Source organism: Nymphaea colorata, chromosome 6 (genome assembly GCF_008831285.2).
Source record: "Nymphaea colorata isolate Beijing-Zhang1983 chromosome 6, ASM883128v2, whole genome shotgun sequence".
Lineage (NCBI taxonomy): Eukaryota > Viridiplantae > Streptophyta > Magnoliopsida > Nymphaeales > Nymphaeaceae > Nymphaea > Nymphaea colorata.
In genome coordinates this window covers 7,441,421-7,458,150 of record NC_045143.1, presented here as the reverse complement: position 1 = coordinate 7,458,150, position 16,730 = coordinate 7,441,421, and the positions used below count along the sequence as shown (strand labels likewise).

The window sequence follows — 16,730 nt, the reverse complement described above, 5'->3', positions numbered from 1 at the left end:
GGGGGGGGGGGGGGGGGGGGGGGGTGGGGGGAGGATTCAAAGAGGTAGAAATCGAACCCGATACAGCCAAAGATAGGTAAAAGAGGAAAAGGTAAAACCTTTGCATCCGTCCAACGCAACCTTGGCAAGACGTGGACGACTCAATAAAATATAAAATTTGAGGTCTAGCCGACTACGCATTCGATTTTTGGTACGGTGACAGACAATAACGACGTGAACTGTGTACATACCTTTTGAGTATCGTCGTCCTCTCTAGGGGGATGAATCTTGTGCTATGTAATTGTACAATTTTTTTTAAAAATAAAAAATAATATATATTTGAAATTTTGAAAGACCACCGACCCTTCTCCAGTACCAGGCGCAGCTATTTCCGCCTGTTGCAGATGTGAAAATATTTGGTGGAGAAGAAAGATCTTGGGGGGTCATAGAGCTAATTCATAGAATTGATGTGACATAAAGGATATTTGACTTAGTTTATCGAACGAAAAGTTCAATCAAATCAGAATTACTAAGGTTCTATCCTAAATTGTTAAAAGCGTTTATATATATATTATAAAAGTATCGGTTTGGTGTTGTTTCATTAATATATAATACATTTAGCGGCATCATGACATCGCTTTGTTCTGTCCTTAACTCGTATTATGATCATATGCTCGTCACTGAAATACAAATGAGGGAATAAGTAGAAGCAAAGTAGCCTTGGCTAGCCCACCTAATCGACCAGTAGATCTGACTCGAAGCCCGTCAAGTAGAAAGACCTCATGTCCACACTAACGTGGTAGGAAAATTTTCGAGATGCCAACAGCGAGGAATCGCCGGACTTGGTAAGACACTTGGCTCGCAACATTGAGTTCCTCACAGTAAAGGGAGATTTACTGGATGGATCTTTTCCTTCACCAAAGAGGTACCTGCTGCAGTGAGGAGATCGTACAGTCTCTCATTTCTGTAGAAAGGTAAGTGGCCTTCCTCCACCCACATGCACATCATATTCGCTTCGTGGAAACAGAGGCTTCTTGTCAGCGGAGATGGCGAGAACAATCCTCTCCTTCTTCTTCTTCTTCCTCTGCCTCGTTGCCCTCCTCCATCCTTCGTACTCTGGAGCTGTTACCCTAGAAAAGCGGAACGTGCCGGCCATGTTTGTGTTTGGAGACTCCATTGTTGACGGTGGAAACAACGTCTTTGTGGATCCCAACTGCACCACCGATACCCTGCCGTATGGATATGACTTCCCCACTGGTCCTACCGGAAGGTTCACCAACGGGAGGAACCCCGAGCCAGCACTTGAGGTTTCCTCGTTTCCTTCCTGCTTTCAAGGACCCCAAGACCACAGGCGGGATGATACTCTTTGGAGTTAACTACGCTTCCGGTGGCTCAGGCATTCTTGATTATCAAGGTGTAAGTAAACCTTTTCGAGCAGGGGTTGTCCCGTTCTCTCTTTAAGCTGTTTCTGATTTCACTGATCAACTGACTTCGTTGTGGTCACCATAAATCATGGCACAGTTCAATCGTCGATGAGACTCCCACATGCCACTTCTTTTTCCCTTTTTCTTTTTATCTTCACTGGAATTTGGGAAGTTATTTTCTACATATGATGGCATCACTAGGTTTTTTTACAAAAAAAGAGCATTTGTAATCGGGCTTGTCTGATTAATTTTCTGATATGTACGTTTTTTAATTTACAACGTGAAAAACTAATTATTTTATCACCAAATAAAAGAATTGCGGAATCGGCCTCAGGATAAAAATTCATACCGATATTTCAGGCTTTGGTAAAGGCACGGTTACTTGGTTAAGTGGCATTACATTTTCTTCTTCTTCCCTTTTTACCATGCATGCCAATGGAGGCCGACTTTTTATGTGGAAACTGTCGACGATTTTCAACTGGGTAGACTCCCAATCAAGTGTCAACTGTGAAGAAGAACGTGATGAAACGAGAGAAAAGAAGAAGATGAGTGAGCCAACCGAGATAATTCATTTCATATATATATGAGGTATTCATACAACTTTACAAGTATATACAAATGCCACAAATTTTGGGATTGAATGGTCACAATCTTGTGATAGAAGGAAAGATTGTAATTTCTTTCCTGAAATTTTACTTTCTGATTTTCCTCTTTGACGTATAGGAAAGATTTTTCTTGATTCCTGAAAATCAGCAAATTGATTTTCCTCTCCAATACTCCCCCTCAAGTTGGTGTGTGCAAATCTGAAACACCCAACTTGATTCTTAAAGTTTGAAAACTATCTCTCCCTAATGGTTTGGTGAAAATATCCGCTAGTTGCAAACATGATGATACATGGTGAGTCTGAATTATTCCTTGCTGAATTTTTTCTCTTACAAAGTGACAATCTAGCTTTACGTGTTTTGTTCTTTCATGAAAAACTGGATTTGCTGAAATATGCAGAGCAACTTGATTGTCGCAATGTAAATTGACTGGTTTATCATGACTCCATCCCAAGTCATTCAATAAAGCTTTTAATCAAACAACTTTACAAGTTGTCAAAGCCATTGCCCGGTATTCGGCTTCAGCAGACGATCTGGCAATAGTAGACTGTTTCTTTGATTTCCAAGAGATATGACTATTCCCCAAGAACACAATATATCCACTAACTGATTTATGAGTGGTAGGACAGCTAGCCTAATCTGAGTCACAATAGGTCTTCACTTGTTTTGCACTTGATGAGGATAAAAGTATTCCTTTTGCTGTGAAGCCTTCAAATACTTTAAAACTCTAAGTGCCGCTTTATAGTGTGTAGTTCTTGGCGATTGCATGAACTGACTGAGAACTTGGACTGAATACATTATGTCTGGACGAGTAATAGTTAAATAGATCAAACGTCCAACTAACCTCATGTATTTAGCTGGATCTTTCAATGGAATACCGTCATTGGGAGTTAATCGCAATTTTTGCTCCATTGGAAAGTCTATAGGCTTGGCTCCCATCAAACCTGCATCATTCAAAATATCTACAATATAGTTTCTTTGACTTAGAAAAATTTTCGATGGTGCTCTTGAAACTTTTATCCCAAGAAAATACTTAAGTTTTCCCAAGTCCTTAATAAGAAATTTTGAATGTAAATATTGCTTAACTAAAGCAATTCCTGGTTTATCATTTCCTGCGATAATAAAATCATCAACATAGACAAGAATAAAAATAAATTGTTTTTCATGTTTCCGAGTAAAGAGAGTGTTGTCAGTTGATGATTGAATGAAACCAACGCCTTTGAGTGCTGATAACAGCTTGTGAAACCAGGTACGTGGCGCTTGCTTGAGTTCATACAAAGACTTATGAAGGCGACACACTTTATTACTAGTATACTCCCCCTCATGCAATTGGGTTGGGGGAATGGTCATGTATATTTCCTCATGTAATTCTCCATGTATAAATGCATTACTCACATCCATTTGATATATATACCATCCTTAAATAGAGACAAGAGCAATGAACATGCGCATGGTTGTTAATTTTGCAACTGGAGCAAATGTCTCATGGTAATCAAGTCCTTTTAGTTGAGTGTACCCTTTGGCGACAAGTCTGGCTTTGTAGCGTTCAATGCTTCCATCTGACCGTTGTTTTATCTTATAGACCCAACGACATCCAATTGAACGTTTGTTTGGAGGCAAATTAGTAATAGACTATGTACTGTTTTGTTCAAGAGTCTGAATCTCATCAGCCATAGCACTTCGCCAATTACTTAACGGCGTCCGTATACGAGCTAGGTTCAACATCACTCATGATGGAGGTTAAAAAGGCATAATGAGATTTAGAGAATTTGTGAATAGGCAGATAATTGTGAATGAGATAACATGTACCTGAGGATTGCTTAGTTGAAGTAGACTCCTTAAGCAGTGAACTTGTAACCATCACATTGGAACACACATAGTCTTAAAGCTAAGTTCACTCGTTTTCCTTAGGCGGTGAACTGTCGACGATTTTCAACTGGGTAGACTCCCAATCAAGTGTCAACTCCTTGCACGTGAGTTATTGTTGGCTAACAAGATGAATTTTGAAGAACACGGCCTTCTAACTTCCGTTTTCCATATTCACAATCAGTTTCTTAGATTGCAAAATTTTTCTAGTGCAGAGTAAACCATGCTGGCGTTGAATTGCTTGATCACATTTTGCTTTGTTGTCGATTAAGGTGGAGATAATCGAAAGTCAAAGCAATCGGATATCTAAAGTACTAACTTTTTGTTGATGTGCAAACTTGTTGCAGTCCTTGTTTATCTCACTGAACCAGCAAATCAAGTACTTCCAAAATAAAACGATCTGTGCGTTGAGGACTCAGTTTAACAACACACAGAAGCTCTCTATCTATCTGGCAAAAAGCATATTCGTCTTCAACTCTGGAGGCAACGACATCGAACAAGAGTGTAGCGGACCTGCTCCAAAGGAAAAGTGCGCTTCCGACGAATTCCTTGAGAGTCTCTTGGCGAATTTCACTCACCAACTCAAGGTTCACAACTTTCACTCTCTTTTTCTGATCTCTAGACAGCAGTAACGATCCCAATTTTTCAGGAAATTGCCGACGCCAACTTTTCTGGAACGCCGGTGCTTTAAGTTTCTTAGTCTGGTGTATAATTCCGCATGTTTTTGCAGATCGTGTACAATTTGGGAGCTCGAAAGTTCGTACTTTTCGGAGTTCAAGCAAATGGTTGCAACCCTCAACATAAGGCGACGTTACAGCCCACAGAAAAATGCAAGGAGGATATAAACAACGCTTCAAAAACGTTTAACTCTCTCCTGAGATCTTCCATAGACAAGATGAATAAAAGTCTACCTGGTTCCAATTTCGTCTTCGTCAATACCTATGGAATTGTGAGAAACGTATTTGACAATCCACAATCTTATGGTATGGCACATTTTACTGTGAATTTCATCATTATCATCATCGTCATCTCCACCACTAGCACCATGTGTCAAATGCATTGACAATTGACACGCTAAGGAAGAAATCATGTGGGTCAGGGGATATTTGTGCTTTAGAAAACTGTTGGTGATTCTGATTGTCACTTGCCAGATTTCCACAGAAAAAGCCGGTAGATCTGTCTAGAAACGTTAATTAGCAAAAGATCCACTTGGTGCGGGTGCTGGGCTTGTTGGTCGATTTTGTGCTAGTCACTAGTGAGGTGAGTGGTGCTGTCACCATGGATGTGAGGGTCCCCATTCAACAGTAGGAATCATTATTACTTTCATATTTAAGTTAAATGAAAGTTACGATCTTGATGGAAATTCACCAAGTTTTCCGAAGGAGATGATGAATCTTTACTTTGCTATGCTAGATTTATTAAAATCACAGGGAAGCAGGACATCGATTCTTGATAAAACCCATTGACGATCAGAAAACTTTTACCCTACTGTGTTATTGATCAATATGAAATTTCTGGGTTCCCATCGTTAATGAAATATTTGACACTGGCATGTGGGTACTGAAATGTTGGTTCTACTGGGTGATAATGTATCAGGATTCAAGGTGGTGAACCAGAGTTGTTGCACCATGTCCCCTGGAATGCGAGGTGGAGCATGCGAACAATACAGCACGCCTTGCATGGATAGGAAGACATACATGTATTACGATGGGGCGCACTTCACAGAGGCTCTATACAAGCTTTTAGTGAAGAAGGCGTACAACTCGACGCTGCCGACGGAAGTATATCCTTTCAATGTTGCACACCTTGCTGGACTGACTTGAGATCCAAACTGTTTGGAGCCAGCTTGAGCTAGGTGAAGAAGGAAAAGGTAATGAGAGAGTTGACCCTTAATGTAATAAATGAGTTGTTTGGTTGTACTTGCATTTAGACTGGATCTGATCAATAATATTTATATTTGCGGACATGGATGACGGCGCCTGTTTTCACCACAACCACTATAGGCTTTAGTTTTCCTGAGGTAAATGATAAAATGGATGAGCTTTCGAGCCGAAGCAAAAATTGGTGCACAGGTAAAGAAACAATGATAAAATTATCTTTATTAAAATAATAAAAAGAAACTTTTGAAAAGGATAAAAAAAGATTGTTAAAAAATAAAAAGGTCTAATATGTTCATATTTTTTTTTAAATGCCCTTACTTCCCTTTGGTGCATATTTGTTCCATGCAAACCGCTGCGCACATAATTCAATCTGGTTTGAGCTTCCCATAAGTCAACTTTATGTGCTGTAAAGGACGACAAATATGCAAGTTGAAAGCCCCTTTGGATATAAATATAGTGAACTGGATTCAATGGAGAGTTTTTGATTAAATCCAAGGATCTCATGCCGGAGGCGCCACACACCTGTCAAAAGGAATATTTACAAGTTTAACTTTGAACAGATTTAAGAACCTCATGTTTTGATGATCAATATTACATACTGCAGTGTCTGATTTAAGGTACAGATGACAATAAGGCCTTAGCTTCTTGTCGAGAAAAAAAACCAAGACAAAAAAGAATAAAAAATGAAAGCAAGAAATTTGTGTGGTACTTGCCTGGAAGTTGCCTACATCCACAAGCAACAAAAAAAAGAAAAACAAAGGAAAAAACTTTACGAGACTCGTAAAAACATGCGGCGATATAATTGTTGTCTTTGTATACAGCAAGAGATCAAAGAGAAAAGAAACTGAGTCATGAGGGTCTCTGTAACCTGGCTCGAAGAATAGTAACGGTCGATATCAATTTTATCACTTCTCCCTCACGTGGGACTCACACATCATGAAATCCCAGTTTTTTGAGAACACAACCTTCGTACAACAGCAGCTTACTAGTTTGAACAGGACGAATGGGGTCAATATCTTTTTCCCCCCTAGCACCTTGTCCCTAACGTAATGACAAGGTATTTGGACATGACTTTCGCATTCATAAAATACTGAACTCATTACAACATATATTGTAACACGATTACCATGAGAGAAAAGTCCAATTTGTTCACCATCAGACAGGAGATCAAAAAATGAAGCGATGCACGTAATAACTTGTCCAAGTTTTAGACAGTGATCATGTATCGAATGAACCAGTTTTACAGTTGCAATCATAGGGTTCAAGGCCAAAGTTTTTCCTTTGATGCTATTGAGAAAATGAAGGAAAACATGTGAAAAGTTCTCACCTCATGCAACTCAGAGTAGATCCACTTATCAATGAAAGAAAACAGAGCAGCCAAGCAGAAATGGGAAGACAGAGAAACAAAGTGGCAAGTGAAGGCAATTCCCTCGCGATTTCATTAATCACACCTGAAGAATATATTTACAGACTTCAATAAAATGATTTGTTTGTTACAGATCGAGGTCTCACAAAGAGCTTTCTTCTCCATCACTTTACAAATCACAATATAAAACAGGGACAAACAGGTGACATAGAGGGAAACACGCTCAAGCAATATGGACTTCCAAATCTGACCCCCCAATACCAATTTCAATAATTAATGTCCATTCTCAATCAACGATACTATTCTCACTACAAATGGAAACATTTATTCTTTCAAGCGCATGCATTAGACAAAAATATCAACGAGACCAACCAAAATAAAGGTCTAAGAGTCGTCACTTTCTTATTATATAGAACTGAAAGCGTAAGTGGCACCCAAAACGAATGGATACTAATAGTATCCCTGCTAGAGTTGTGCATTGAACACATATCCAGCATCAAAAGAGTGTCCATCTAAGCTGCAAACATCTAGTTTCAGCTATACATAGATGCCCCAAATCCTCTTGTCTAGTGATAGATAGCGAGAAAGTGAATGACCATCGTTTAATAGTCCAGTTTATAGTCATTTACATATGGAGCGGGACATTGTGATGCACAACTGTTAAATTTTGTGGAAGAATAGAACAAGAGAGAGAGAGAGAGAGAGAGAGAGAGAGAGAAAGAAAGAAAAGAGAGATGATATGTTTTTTTGATTGTCAATCCATGATACATATAATCTCTTTGTCTTCAGCATATACAATTTAAACCTACAAACTTGCCTAAGATCAAGGAACAGCTAATCTTGGATAAGATTCCTTAACAAGAAGATTGATTTGCCTTATTTTGATAAGACAATGTAACGACATTCCAACGCTCCCCTTCAAGTTGATGCTCCTGGATTGCAAAGTGCCAACTTGTTTCTTAAATTGTGGAATGCTTCTCGTCCTAAGGGCTTGGTGAACATGTCCGCAACTTGCTTGGTTGTGGGAACGAATTGAGTTTGGATGCTTCCATTTTGAATCTCATCTCCAACCACATGGCAATCAAGCTCGATGTGTTTTGCCCTCTCATTGAACACTGAATCGGCTAAAATATGCATTGCAGCTTGGTTGTCACATAATAACGTAATGTGCTCTTTGTGGATAATCCCGAGATCTTGACTAATGCCTTCAGCCAAAAAAGCTTACATGTGGCGAGAGCCATGGACATGTGCTCAGCAGCCTCTGCAGATGATCTAAAGACTGTTGTTTGCTTCTTGGTTTTCTAAGTGATGGGACTATTCCCAATCACGGTGCAGTACCTGTTTGTGGATGTTCGTACCATTGGACATGAGGCCCAATCTGAATCACAATATTCTTTGAAGTGAATCGTCCCCCTTGATGATAGCATAACAACATATCCAGCGGTTCTCTTCATATATTTAAATAAACGGTATAGTTTCTCTATGCAGCACTTGTGGTTGACTCATAAATTGGCTCAAGATGTGAACTGTGTGAACAATGTCTGGCTTCGTTATGGTCAGATATGTTGGGTTTCCAATCACGTTTCTATAATGACTTGGATCTTTGAGGATGTCTCCCTTTTCATTGTCAAGCTTTTTATGTTGTACCACAGGTGTGTCACACAGTTTTACTCTCACATGTCTTGTTTGGAGTATGTTTGAGAAGATATTTCTTTTGAGATGAGAAGATACCAATTTTTGAAGTAGATAATTCTATACCAAGAATATATATGAGTATGCATAAATCTTTCAACTTGAACCTTTCATTCATCATGTGCTTTAGAGGATTGATTGCATTCAAGTCGGCCCCTGCAATGATGATCTCATCCACATACACTACAATAAATGTACATCCTTTAGTGCCTATTTTAGAAAATAATGAGTAATTTGCCTTGGACTGAATATAGCTCATGTCTTTTAAAAAACTAGCAAGTTTGGAAAACCAATTTCAGGATGACTGTTTAAGCCCATAGATAGACTTATTTAGGTGACATGTCATTCCTTGCACCCATTGTCGGCCAAATCCAGGAGGTAACTGCATATAAACCTCTTCCTCTAGATCACCATTTGGAAAGGCGTTGTGGACATCAACTTGAAAATGGTGCCACTTTTGAATAGCTTCAATGGTAAAAAGACATCGAATAGTAGAAACCTTGGCGACAGAAGTGAAAGTCTCATTGCAATCGACTCATTTTGTTTGTGTATACCCCCATGCAACTAAGCGAGCCTTTTATTGTTGGACAGAACCATCAGACTGGTTTTTTATTTTTGACACCCATTTGCAGCCTATGGGAGCTTTGTCGAGGGGAAGCTTCATGACAATCCAGGTATGATTGGTTTCTAATGCATCAATTTCAGCCTTCATGGCATCACGCCATTTAGGGTCCTACATGGCTTGGACAATGTATGAAAGTTCACATTGCTCAAAGAGGGTAGACCTTAAACACGTATAGTTCGGATTGAAGTTAATGACATCAAGACATTCTACAATCAGCTAACGAGTACCTTTTGTAGGGCTTGGGCCATCACTCTTCAACAAATGACTGAAACTAGGCAAGAATGAGAAGCGCTTGTAGTCCTTAAGATGAGCCGGTAAATGCTTAGGTTGCATACTGCGAAGTTGGATCAAATCATCATGAGTAGGCTCGATTGATTGAGGAATGGGGTCAAGGTTGGTTCCATCATCTAGATTGGATTAGGCATTGTTTAGAGGTTTAAACCGAGTATTGCCATTGTCAGGATTGACATGAGGTTCACTTGGGATTGAAAGAAACTCGTGCTCACCTAAGATGTATCATTGAATGGTGAAGGAAGAACCATTTGTTCATTGTCCCCAGCGTGCATTTCATTTTTATTTGAAAAATTATTTTCACAAAATCTGACATCTTTGGTGAACAACAACCCACTTTCAAGATCATAAACCTTGTAAGCAGATTAACCATATGGATATATGAGAAATATGCATCGCCTTCCCCTCAAGTCAAACTTGTGATTTTTATGAACATTGTAGGCATAACATAAACTAAAAACATGTATATGTTTGTAGTTTGGTGTATGTTTGTATAAAACTTCATATGGAGTTTTATCATTCAATGCATTTGATGGTAATCTATTGATGACGTATGTAGCAATGGTAACACATTCTTCCCAAAATTTTATGAGCAATTTAGGTAAAAAATTAATGCTCGTGCCATGTTTAGGAGGTCTCCATGCTTGCGTTCGACAATACCATTTTGTTGCAGTGTTGCAACACAAATATGTTGACGATCAATTCCCTTTCATGAAGAAAGTTTTCCATCTCCTGTGAAAAAATTTCATTCCCATTGTCACTTCTAATAATTTTAATTCTAGTTTTAAATTGGTTTTGAATAAGTGCGACAAAAATTTTAATGACTCCAGAAACTTCAGATTTATATCTCATAAGATAAATCCACGTAGATCGAAAAAAATTGTTAGCTATAGTTAAAAAGTATTGTGCACCAACCAATAAAGGCATATGATAACATCCCCACAAATCACAATGAATTAAGTCAAAAGGAGCACATATTGAAATAGTTCTATTGAGAAAAAGAAGTCTAGTGTTCTTAGCAACAAGACAAATATCACATGCATTAACAGACTTAGAAATGTCAATAAGGTTCAAATTAGACAAAACAAAAACTTTGGAATCATATGCATACCCGAGACGAAGATGCAATGGTGCAAATTTGGTGGCAGCAAGGTCTACACTGAGATTGGTTTCATCTAGGACATACAATCCATGCAATCATAGTCGTCGAGTGATGGTCCTGCTCCACACAAGAGTTCTCATTAAATTTTGCATCACATGTTAAATCACTAAAGAGTTTAGGAATAGATATCAAGTTGAATGCAAAGGTAGAAACATAAAGAACATTTTTTAGTGTTATGTTGGGGCGCAAATCCACATCACCTATATGGGTGATGTTGCCTTTGGACGCATTTGGTAGGTTGATTGGAGGGTGGCTGGTCGAGATGAGCTCACGAAGGTTGGAGATAAGATTAGTGATGTGGGGCATTGCACCGGTGTCAAGGATCTAGGATTGATTAAAGATAAAACATGAAATGGGCGAAGAGAAGTTAGCTGAGAGGTTAACTCTAGGTTCATTGGTACCTTGATTAGAGTTTTCTATGAACTCAAGGAATTTTTGGAATAGTTGTGCATTGGGTTGATTAGTGAATGCAGTTCTTAGAGCATTAGCCTTTGGCTTTGTCAATGCATTAGAAGAATCTGACCTATTAGGGAAACCAACAAAGAAATAATACTTAGCTTTGATGTGTCCAATCTTTTCACAATGCACACACTTCACCCATGGTCTTCCTTTTTTCTTAGTTTGATTGTTTTTATCTCCTTCATGCATTTGTGGTGGATTCTACATTGCAAGGATGGAGACCTTTTCTTCAGCATGTACCATATTAACATCCCTTTGTTTCTCTTCTTGAATAAAAAGAGAATAAACTTTGGTGATAGTAGAAAGTCTAATGGCAGCATAGCTGTCATTAAGGTCCATCAAGAACTTTATAAGTTGATCTTGTTGGCAAGTATACTCAATAGCTTTCATGGAACTACACAAACAATTTGGGAGGTTAACATATAGAACTAACTTGTCCCATAATCCATTCGTTATTGTGTAATGAGCTGCAATAGAAGACTGATTTATGCATGGGCCATTGGGTTGAGAAAAATGAGCCTCAATATTGCTCCAAACTTGAGCAGCAGTTTTAGCACGAATTACACTAGCCAAGAGATCCTTGTGGATGGAGTTTAAAATTCAAGACTGAACTAGGCTGTTGCATCTCTCCCATGTAAATTTGAGGGTGATGGAGTTGTAGGCTTGGTAACTGATCCGTTGACAAACCCCAACTTGTTTTTGACATAAAGAGCCATTGTCATGGCCTTTCTGCACATCATATAGTTATCTCCTTTCAATGCATTACATACTAAAGGGGTCTCCTTCCATTAAAATGATGAACATAAATCGGGCTTACTATGCTGATGTCGTTTGCAACATTGGGTTCCTTTAGAATAGTTTCTCCCCTTTCTGCCATCTTCCTCTGAGTTACCCTTGCTTTGATACTATGTTAAATTCTGTGGAAGAAGAGAACGAGAGAGAGAGAGAGAGAGAGAGAGAGAGAGAGAGAGAGAGAGAGAGAGAGAGAGAGAGAGAGAGAGAGAGAGAGAGAGAGAGAGAGAGAGAGAGACGATAAGTTTTATTGGTTGTCGATTCATGATACATATAATCTCCTTTGGCTTCAGCGATATATGTTTGAAACCTACAAACTTGCCTAAGATCAAGGAACAGCTAATCTTGGATAAGATTCCTTAACAAGAAGATTGATTTGCCTTATTTTGGTAAGACAATATAATGACTTTCCAACACACCGCACTGCAATAATTTATACATTAAGAAGGAAAATGTTGAATTAGTGATGAAATTTTTCAACTATGCTATTCTTCAGACACAAGGCGCATGAGAAAGAAATTTGGAGAGCAGTTTGCAGACTTATAGCTGCATAACTCATACGTAAGATCGGCAGAAGTTCACTTAGAGGATGAACTAATCTGTACCCGTAAATGTTTATCATGCAGCACTGACATTGAAATTAGCTGCAAATCAAGAAGTTAGTTCTCAAACTTGTATATATATCTCATCCATCACAGACACATCAACCACGTCCACTTATCTTCTTAAGTACCACTTGGATGTAACTTTCACCACCATTGCCCGTTGCTTCATGCCCATAGTTTACACTTGTAACTACCAGAAACTATGAAAATACATTGTAAAAGCAGTTCTCTTTTTCAAACAGTAATTAGATAGAACTAAGGAAAGTTTCAATTCTTCCCTGTGCAAGACAACATGCCTCACTTATTCTTACAATAAAGTTATGACGAAGCCATTCCTTAATATAAACGAACTCTTAGCAACTAGGAAAGCATATAATGTAGAAACCATTCTATACGACAAATATTTAATTAGATAGAACCAAGGAATGAATCAACCACCTTGACAGTGCAATATTTAAGAAAAACGTAAGGTTTAATTGGTGAACTTCACCAAAACTGGTGCCATTACAGTATAGTTGGAACTGTGGAACTAAGTGAACCCTGTGATGTTTATGTTAGTTCAAATAGCCGTCAATTTATCTCAACGAGGTCCAGGAGACAGCTGAGGCTCACCACTTGCGTTTACTTCGACTCCTCTCTTACACTGGGCTGGACTTGCAATATATCATCAGAGCTAAGTCAACTTTTTTATTTATATGGGTGGGAATCTTAAGTTTAAGGGGTATTTGGTTGCAAAAAATACTTTGTGAATATTTTATAAATCTATCCTAAAGATTGCTAGATTCATTGAACAATAATTTTAGTATTTCATGAACCTGCCCCAATTTGGGGAAAATTCATGAAACAATATCACAAGGTGTCCTTACACTAAGTGAACCTACACTAAGTCAATCTGGCCACCAGCCTGACATGAAATGCTAACCCATGTCTAACTCTCTAAGAGCAGTATAATTGTATTTTTAGTTTCCATAACCCAGATTTCAATATCAATATGTGACACATTTTTTTATTGTTTTTATATTTTCATTAATTCGGCTGTGATAGAAACGTCGTAATGTTTAGTAATGTTTAGTTGTTGAATTCACAAACAATTTCAATTTTCGTTCAAATCAGCCGCTAGGACCTTCTTGCTGGCAAACTATTTTAACAACATTGTTGTCACGAGAACAGCCAAAATATAAAGATGGCTAAGTTGAAGATCCAAAATAATTAAGTCTTTGTTTTGTTATGTCATTGTTTGAGCTTCTTACAGTGAATCTCCTAAAACTTGGTGGTTAATTTAGAGAGAGAAAAAAGAAAAAGAAATGCCAACTTTTGCCGACTTCAAAGTGGTCCGCCAAAGGAAGAAGCTCGAGTACAACGCGGGTTCCTCTTTAATTGCTCTACCCAACAAAACTTTTCTGTGCCTTTCTGGTTTTTAATATTTTATTATACTTTCTCCATTTTGTGTAAGGGAATATGGGGTTTGACATGGGGCCGAGCTCCGGATCAACGCTCTTCTGATTGTTCCCTTTTCTTGATTCTTTCTTTGTCCACTTACCCTGCGCCCTCACTTTTTCTTTTCTCGAGTCCTCCTTCCTGGCTCGCCTCTCTTGGCTTAATGCCTGAAAGCTTGAAAATGATAATAAATCTCCGTCAACTAAGTAGGTTCCGAGAAAATGCATGACCTAGGTCATTCACCTCGTTTTTGAATACTCACACCCAACCACATCATTGTCGTCGTTTTTATCAATTTATGTTATTAACATTTTAAGGGACTTAGCATAGCTGGTCGTTGTATATTATCATCCCCAATAAACTAAAGAGAAAAAAAGAAATCAGTTGCCCACCGTAAATATTTAACCAAAAAATGGATTCCTTCAACAGGAATTAAAAACATAGAAAAATAAAGATTAAAAAAAAAGACGTAAAGGGGTGTCCTAAATGTATTTTTGTGCTTGTAAAAAAAAGAGCGACAAATATGCAAGTTGAAAACCACTTTGGATATAAACCTAGTGTACTGGATTCATTGGAGAGTTTTGGATTAAATCCAAGGATCTCATGCCGGAGGCGCCACACACGTATCAAAGGGAATATTTACAAGTTTAACTTTGAACAGATTTAAGATCCACATGTTTTGAATATCAATATCACATACCGCAGTGTCTGATTTAAGCTACAGATGACAAAAAGAAGAAGAAATGAAAGCAAGAAATTTGTGTGCTAGTTGCCTGGAAGCTGCCTACATACACGAGCAACCAAAAAAAGAAAAACAAAGGAAAAAACTTTACGAGATCAAAGAGTACAAAAAAAAAGAAGAACAAAGCAATTTGTGTGCTAGTTGCCTGGAAGCTGCCTATAATTGTTGTCTTTGTATACAGCCAGAGATCAAAGAGAAAAGAAACTTGAGTCATGAGGGTCTCTGTGACCCGGCTTGAAGAATAGTAACGGTCGATATCAACTTTATCACGTCTCTCTCACTTGGGGCTCGCACATCATGAAATCCCATTTTTTTTAGAACACAACCTTCGTGAAACATCAGCTAACTAGTTTGAACAGGATGAATGGGGTCAATATCATTTCCTCCCCTAGCACCTTGTCCCTAACGTAATGACAGGTTATTTGGACATGACTTTCGCATTCATAAAACACTGAACTCATTACAACATATATTGCAACACGATTAACATGAGAGAAGAGTCCAATTTGTTCACCATGAGACAGGAGACAAAAAAATAAGGCGATAGACGTCAATTAATAACTTGTCCCAGTTTTAGACAGTGATCATGTATTGAATGAACCGGAATTACTGTTGCAGTCATAGGGTTCAAGGCAAGTTTTTCCTTCGACGCTATTGAAATAATGAAGGAAAACATGTGAAAAGTTCTCACTTCATGCAACTCAGCGTAGATCCACTTAACAATGAAAGAAAACAGAGCAGCCAAACAGAAATGGGAAAACAGAGGAACAAAGTGGCCAAACAGAAATGGGAAAACAGAGGAACAAAGTGGCAAGTGAAGGCAATTCCCTCGTGATTTCATTAATCACACCTGAAGAATATATTTGCAGACTTCAATAAAATGATTTGCTTGTTACAGATGGAGGTCTCACGAAGAGCTTTCTTCTCCATCACTTTACAAGTCACAATAAAACAGGGACAAACATGTGACATAGAGGGACACACGCTCAAGCAATATGGAATTCCAAATCTGACCTCCCAATACCAATTTCAACAATTAATGTCCATGCTCAATCAACGATACAATTCTCACTACAAATGGTAACATTTATTCTTTCAAACGCATGCATTAGACAAAAATATCAACGAGACCAACCAAATAAAGGTCTAAGAGTCGTCACTTTCTTATTATATATAACTGAAAGGGTAAGTGGCACCCAAAAAGACTAGATACTAATAGTAGCCCTGCTAGAGTTCTGCATTGAACACATATCCAGCGTAAAAGGAGTCTCCATCTATGCTGCAAACATTTAGTTTCAGTTATAGATAGATGCCCCAAATCCTCGTCTAGTGATAGATGGCGAGATACCACAAGCATTATGCATACAAATTAGTTAAACAGCAAGATTTATTAGCATATTTGTTAAGGTGAAAGATTTATTAGTATGTTCAATACCTCATATAGAAATATTCATTTTTCACTGTTGTTAACTGACATTGTTGTAACAAGCTGTACACAACTGGCTTCAATTGGCATTTCCAAATTAGTTCGTGCCCAACAAAAGCTTACTTGATTCAAAAGTCTTTACTTAAGAATTTGAAAAATAAGTCTTTAATGTTGTTCGGTGGAAAAGGGGTAAGCACAGGCTGCATTGGCGAAGTGATGCTAATTTCTCTGATCCAGAAAGTGAATGAGCCAATGTTTAAGGGTCCAGTTTATAGTCATTTACATCTGGGGCAGGACATTGTGATGCACACCTGTTAAATTCTGTGGAAGAAGAGAACGCGAGAGAGAGAGAGAGATAAAGAAAAAGGTAGATGATATGTTT

General features: G+C 38.3%; 1 protein-coding gene across 4 annotated transcripts; it reads left to right on the top strand.

The window, feature by feature from the left end:
- The first annotated feature begins 800 nt into the window (after positions 1 to 800).
- LOC116256805 (GDSL esterase/lipase At1g71250-like) lies at positions 801 to 5,837 on the top strand. Of its 4 annotated transcripts, XR_007573595.1 has the most exons (5): positions 802 to 1,395; positions 4,219 to 4,458; positions 4,602 to 4,854; positions 5,023 to 5,131; positions 5,468 to 5,837. XR_007573595.1 is itself a non-coding variant. In XM_031633294.2 (4 exons), exons 1-4 carry the CDS (start codon positions 1,216 to 1,218, stop codon positions 5,692 to 5,694), a joined length of 900 nt encoding a protein of 299 aa, XP_031489154.1. In that variant the 5' UTR covers positions 802 to 1,215; the 3' UTR covers positions 5,695 to 5,837. The 4 variants fall into 4 exon arrangements, 2 of the variants coding, with proteins under 2 accessions (XP_031489154.1, XP_049934243.1); XR_007573594.1 differs by having other exon boundaries at positions 801 to 1,395; positions 4,602 to 5,131; XM_031633294.2 differs by lacking the exon at positions 5,023 to 5,131.
- The last annotated feature ends 10,893 nt before the right edge of the window (positions 5,838 to 16,730 follow it).

Excerpts from the sequence above, each read along its gene's own strand:
- LOC116256805 (XM_031633294.2), top strand. The coding sequence starts at position 1,216 with ATGGATATGACTTCCCCACTGGTCCTACCGGAAGGTTCACCAACGGGA. Across the intron at positions 1,396-4,218 it reads GCATTCTTGATTATCAAGGT|TCCTTGTTTATCTCACTGAA; the intron begins GTAAGTAAACCT and ends AACTTGTTGCAG. Across the intron at positions 4,855-5,467 it reads TGACAATCCACAATCTTATG|GATTCAAGGTGGTGAACCAG; the intron begins GTATGGCACATT and ends ATAATGTATCAG.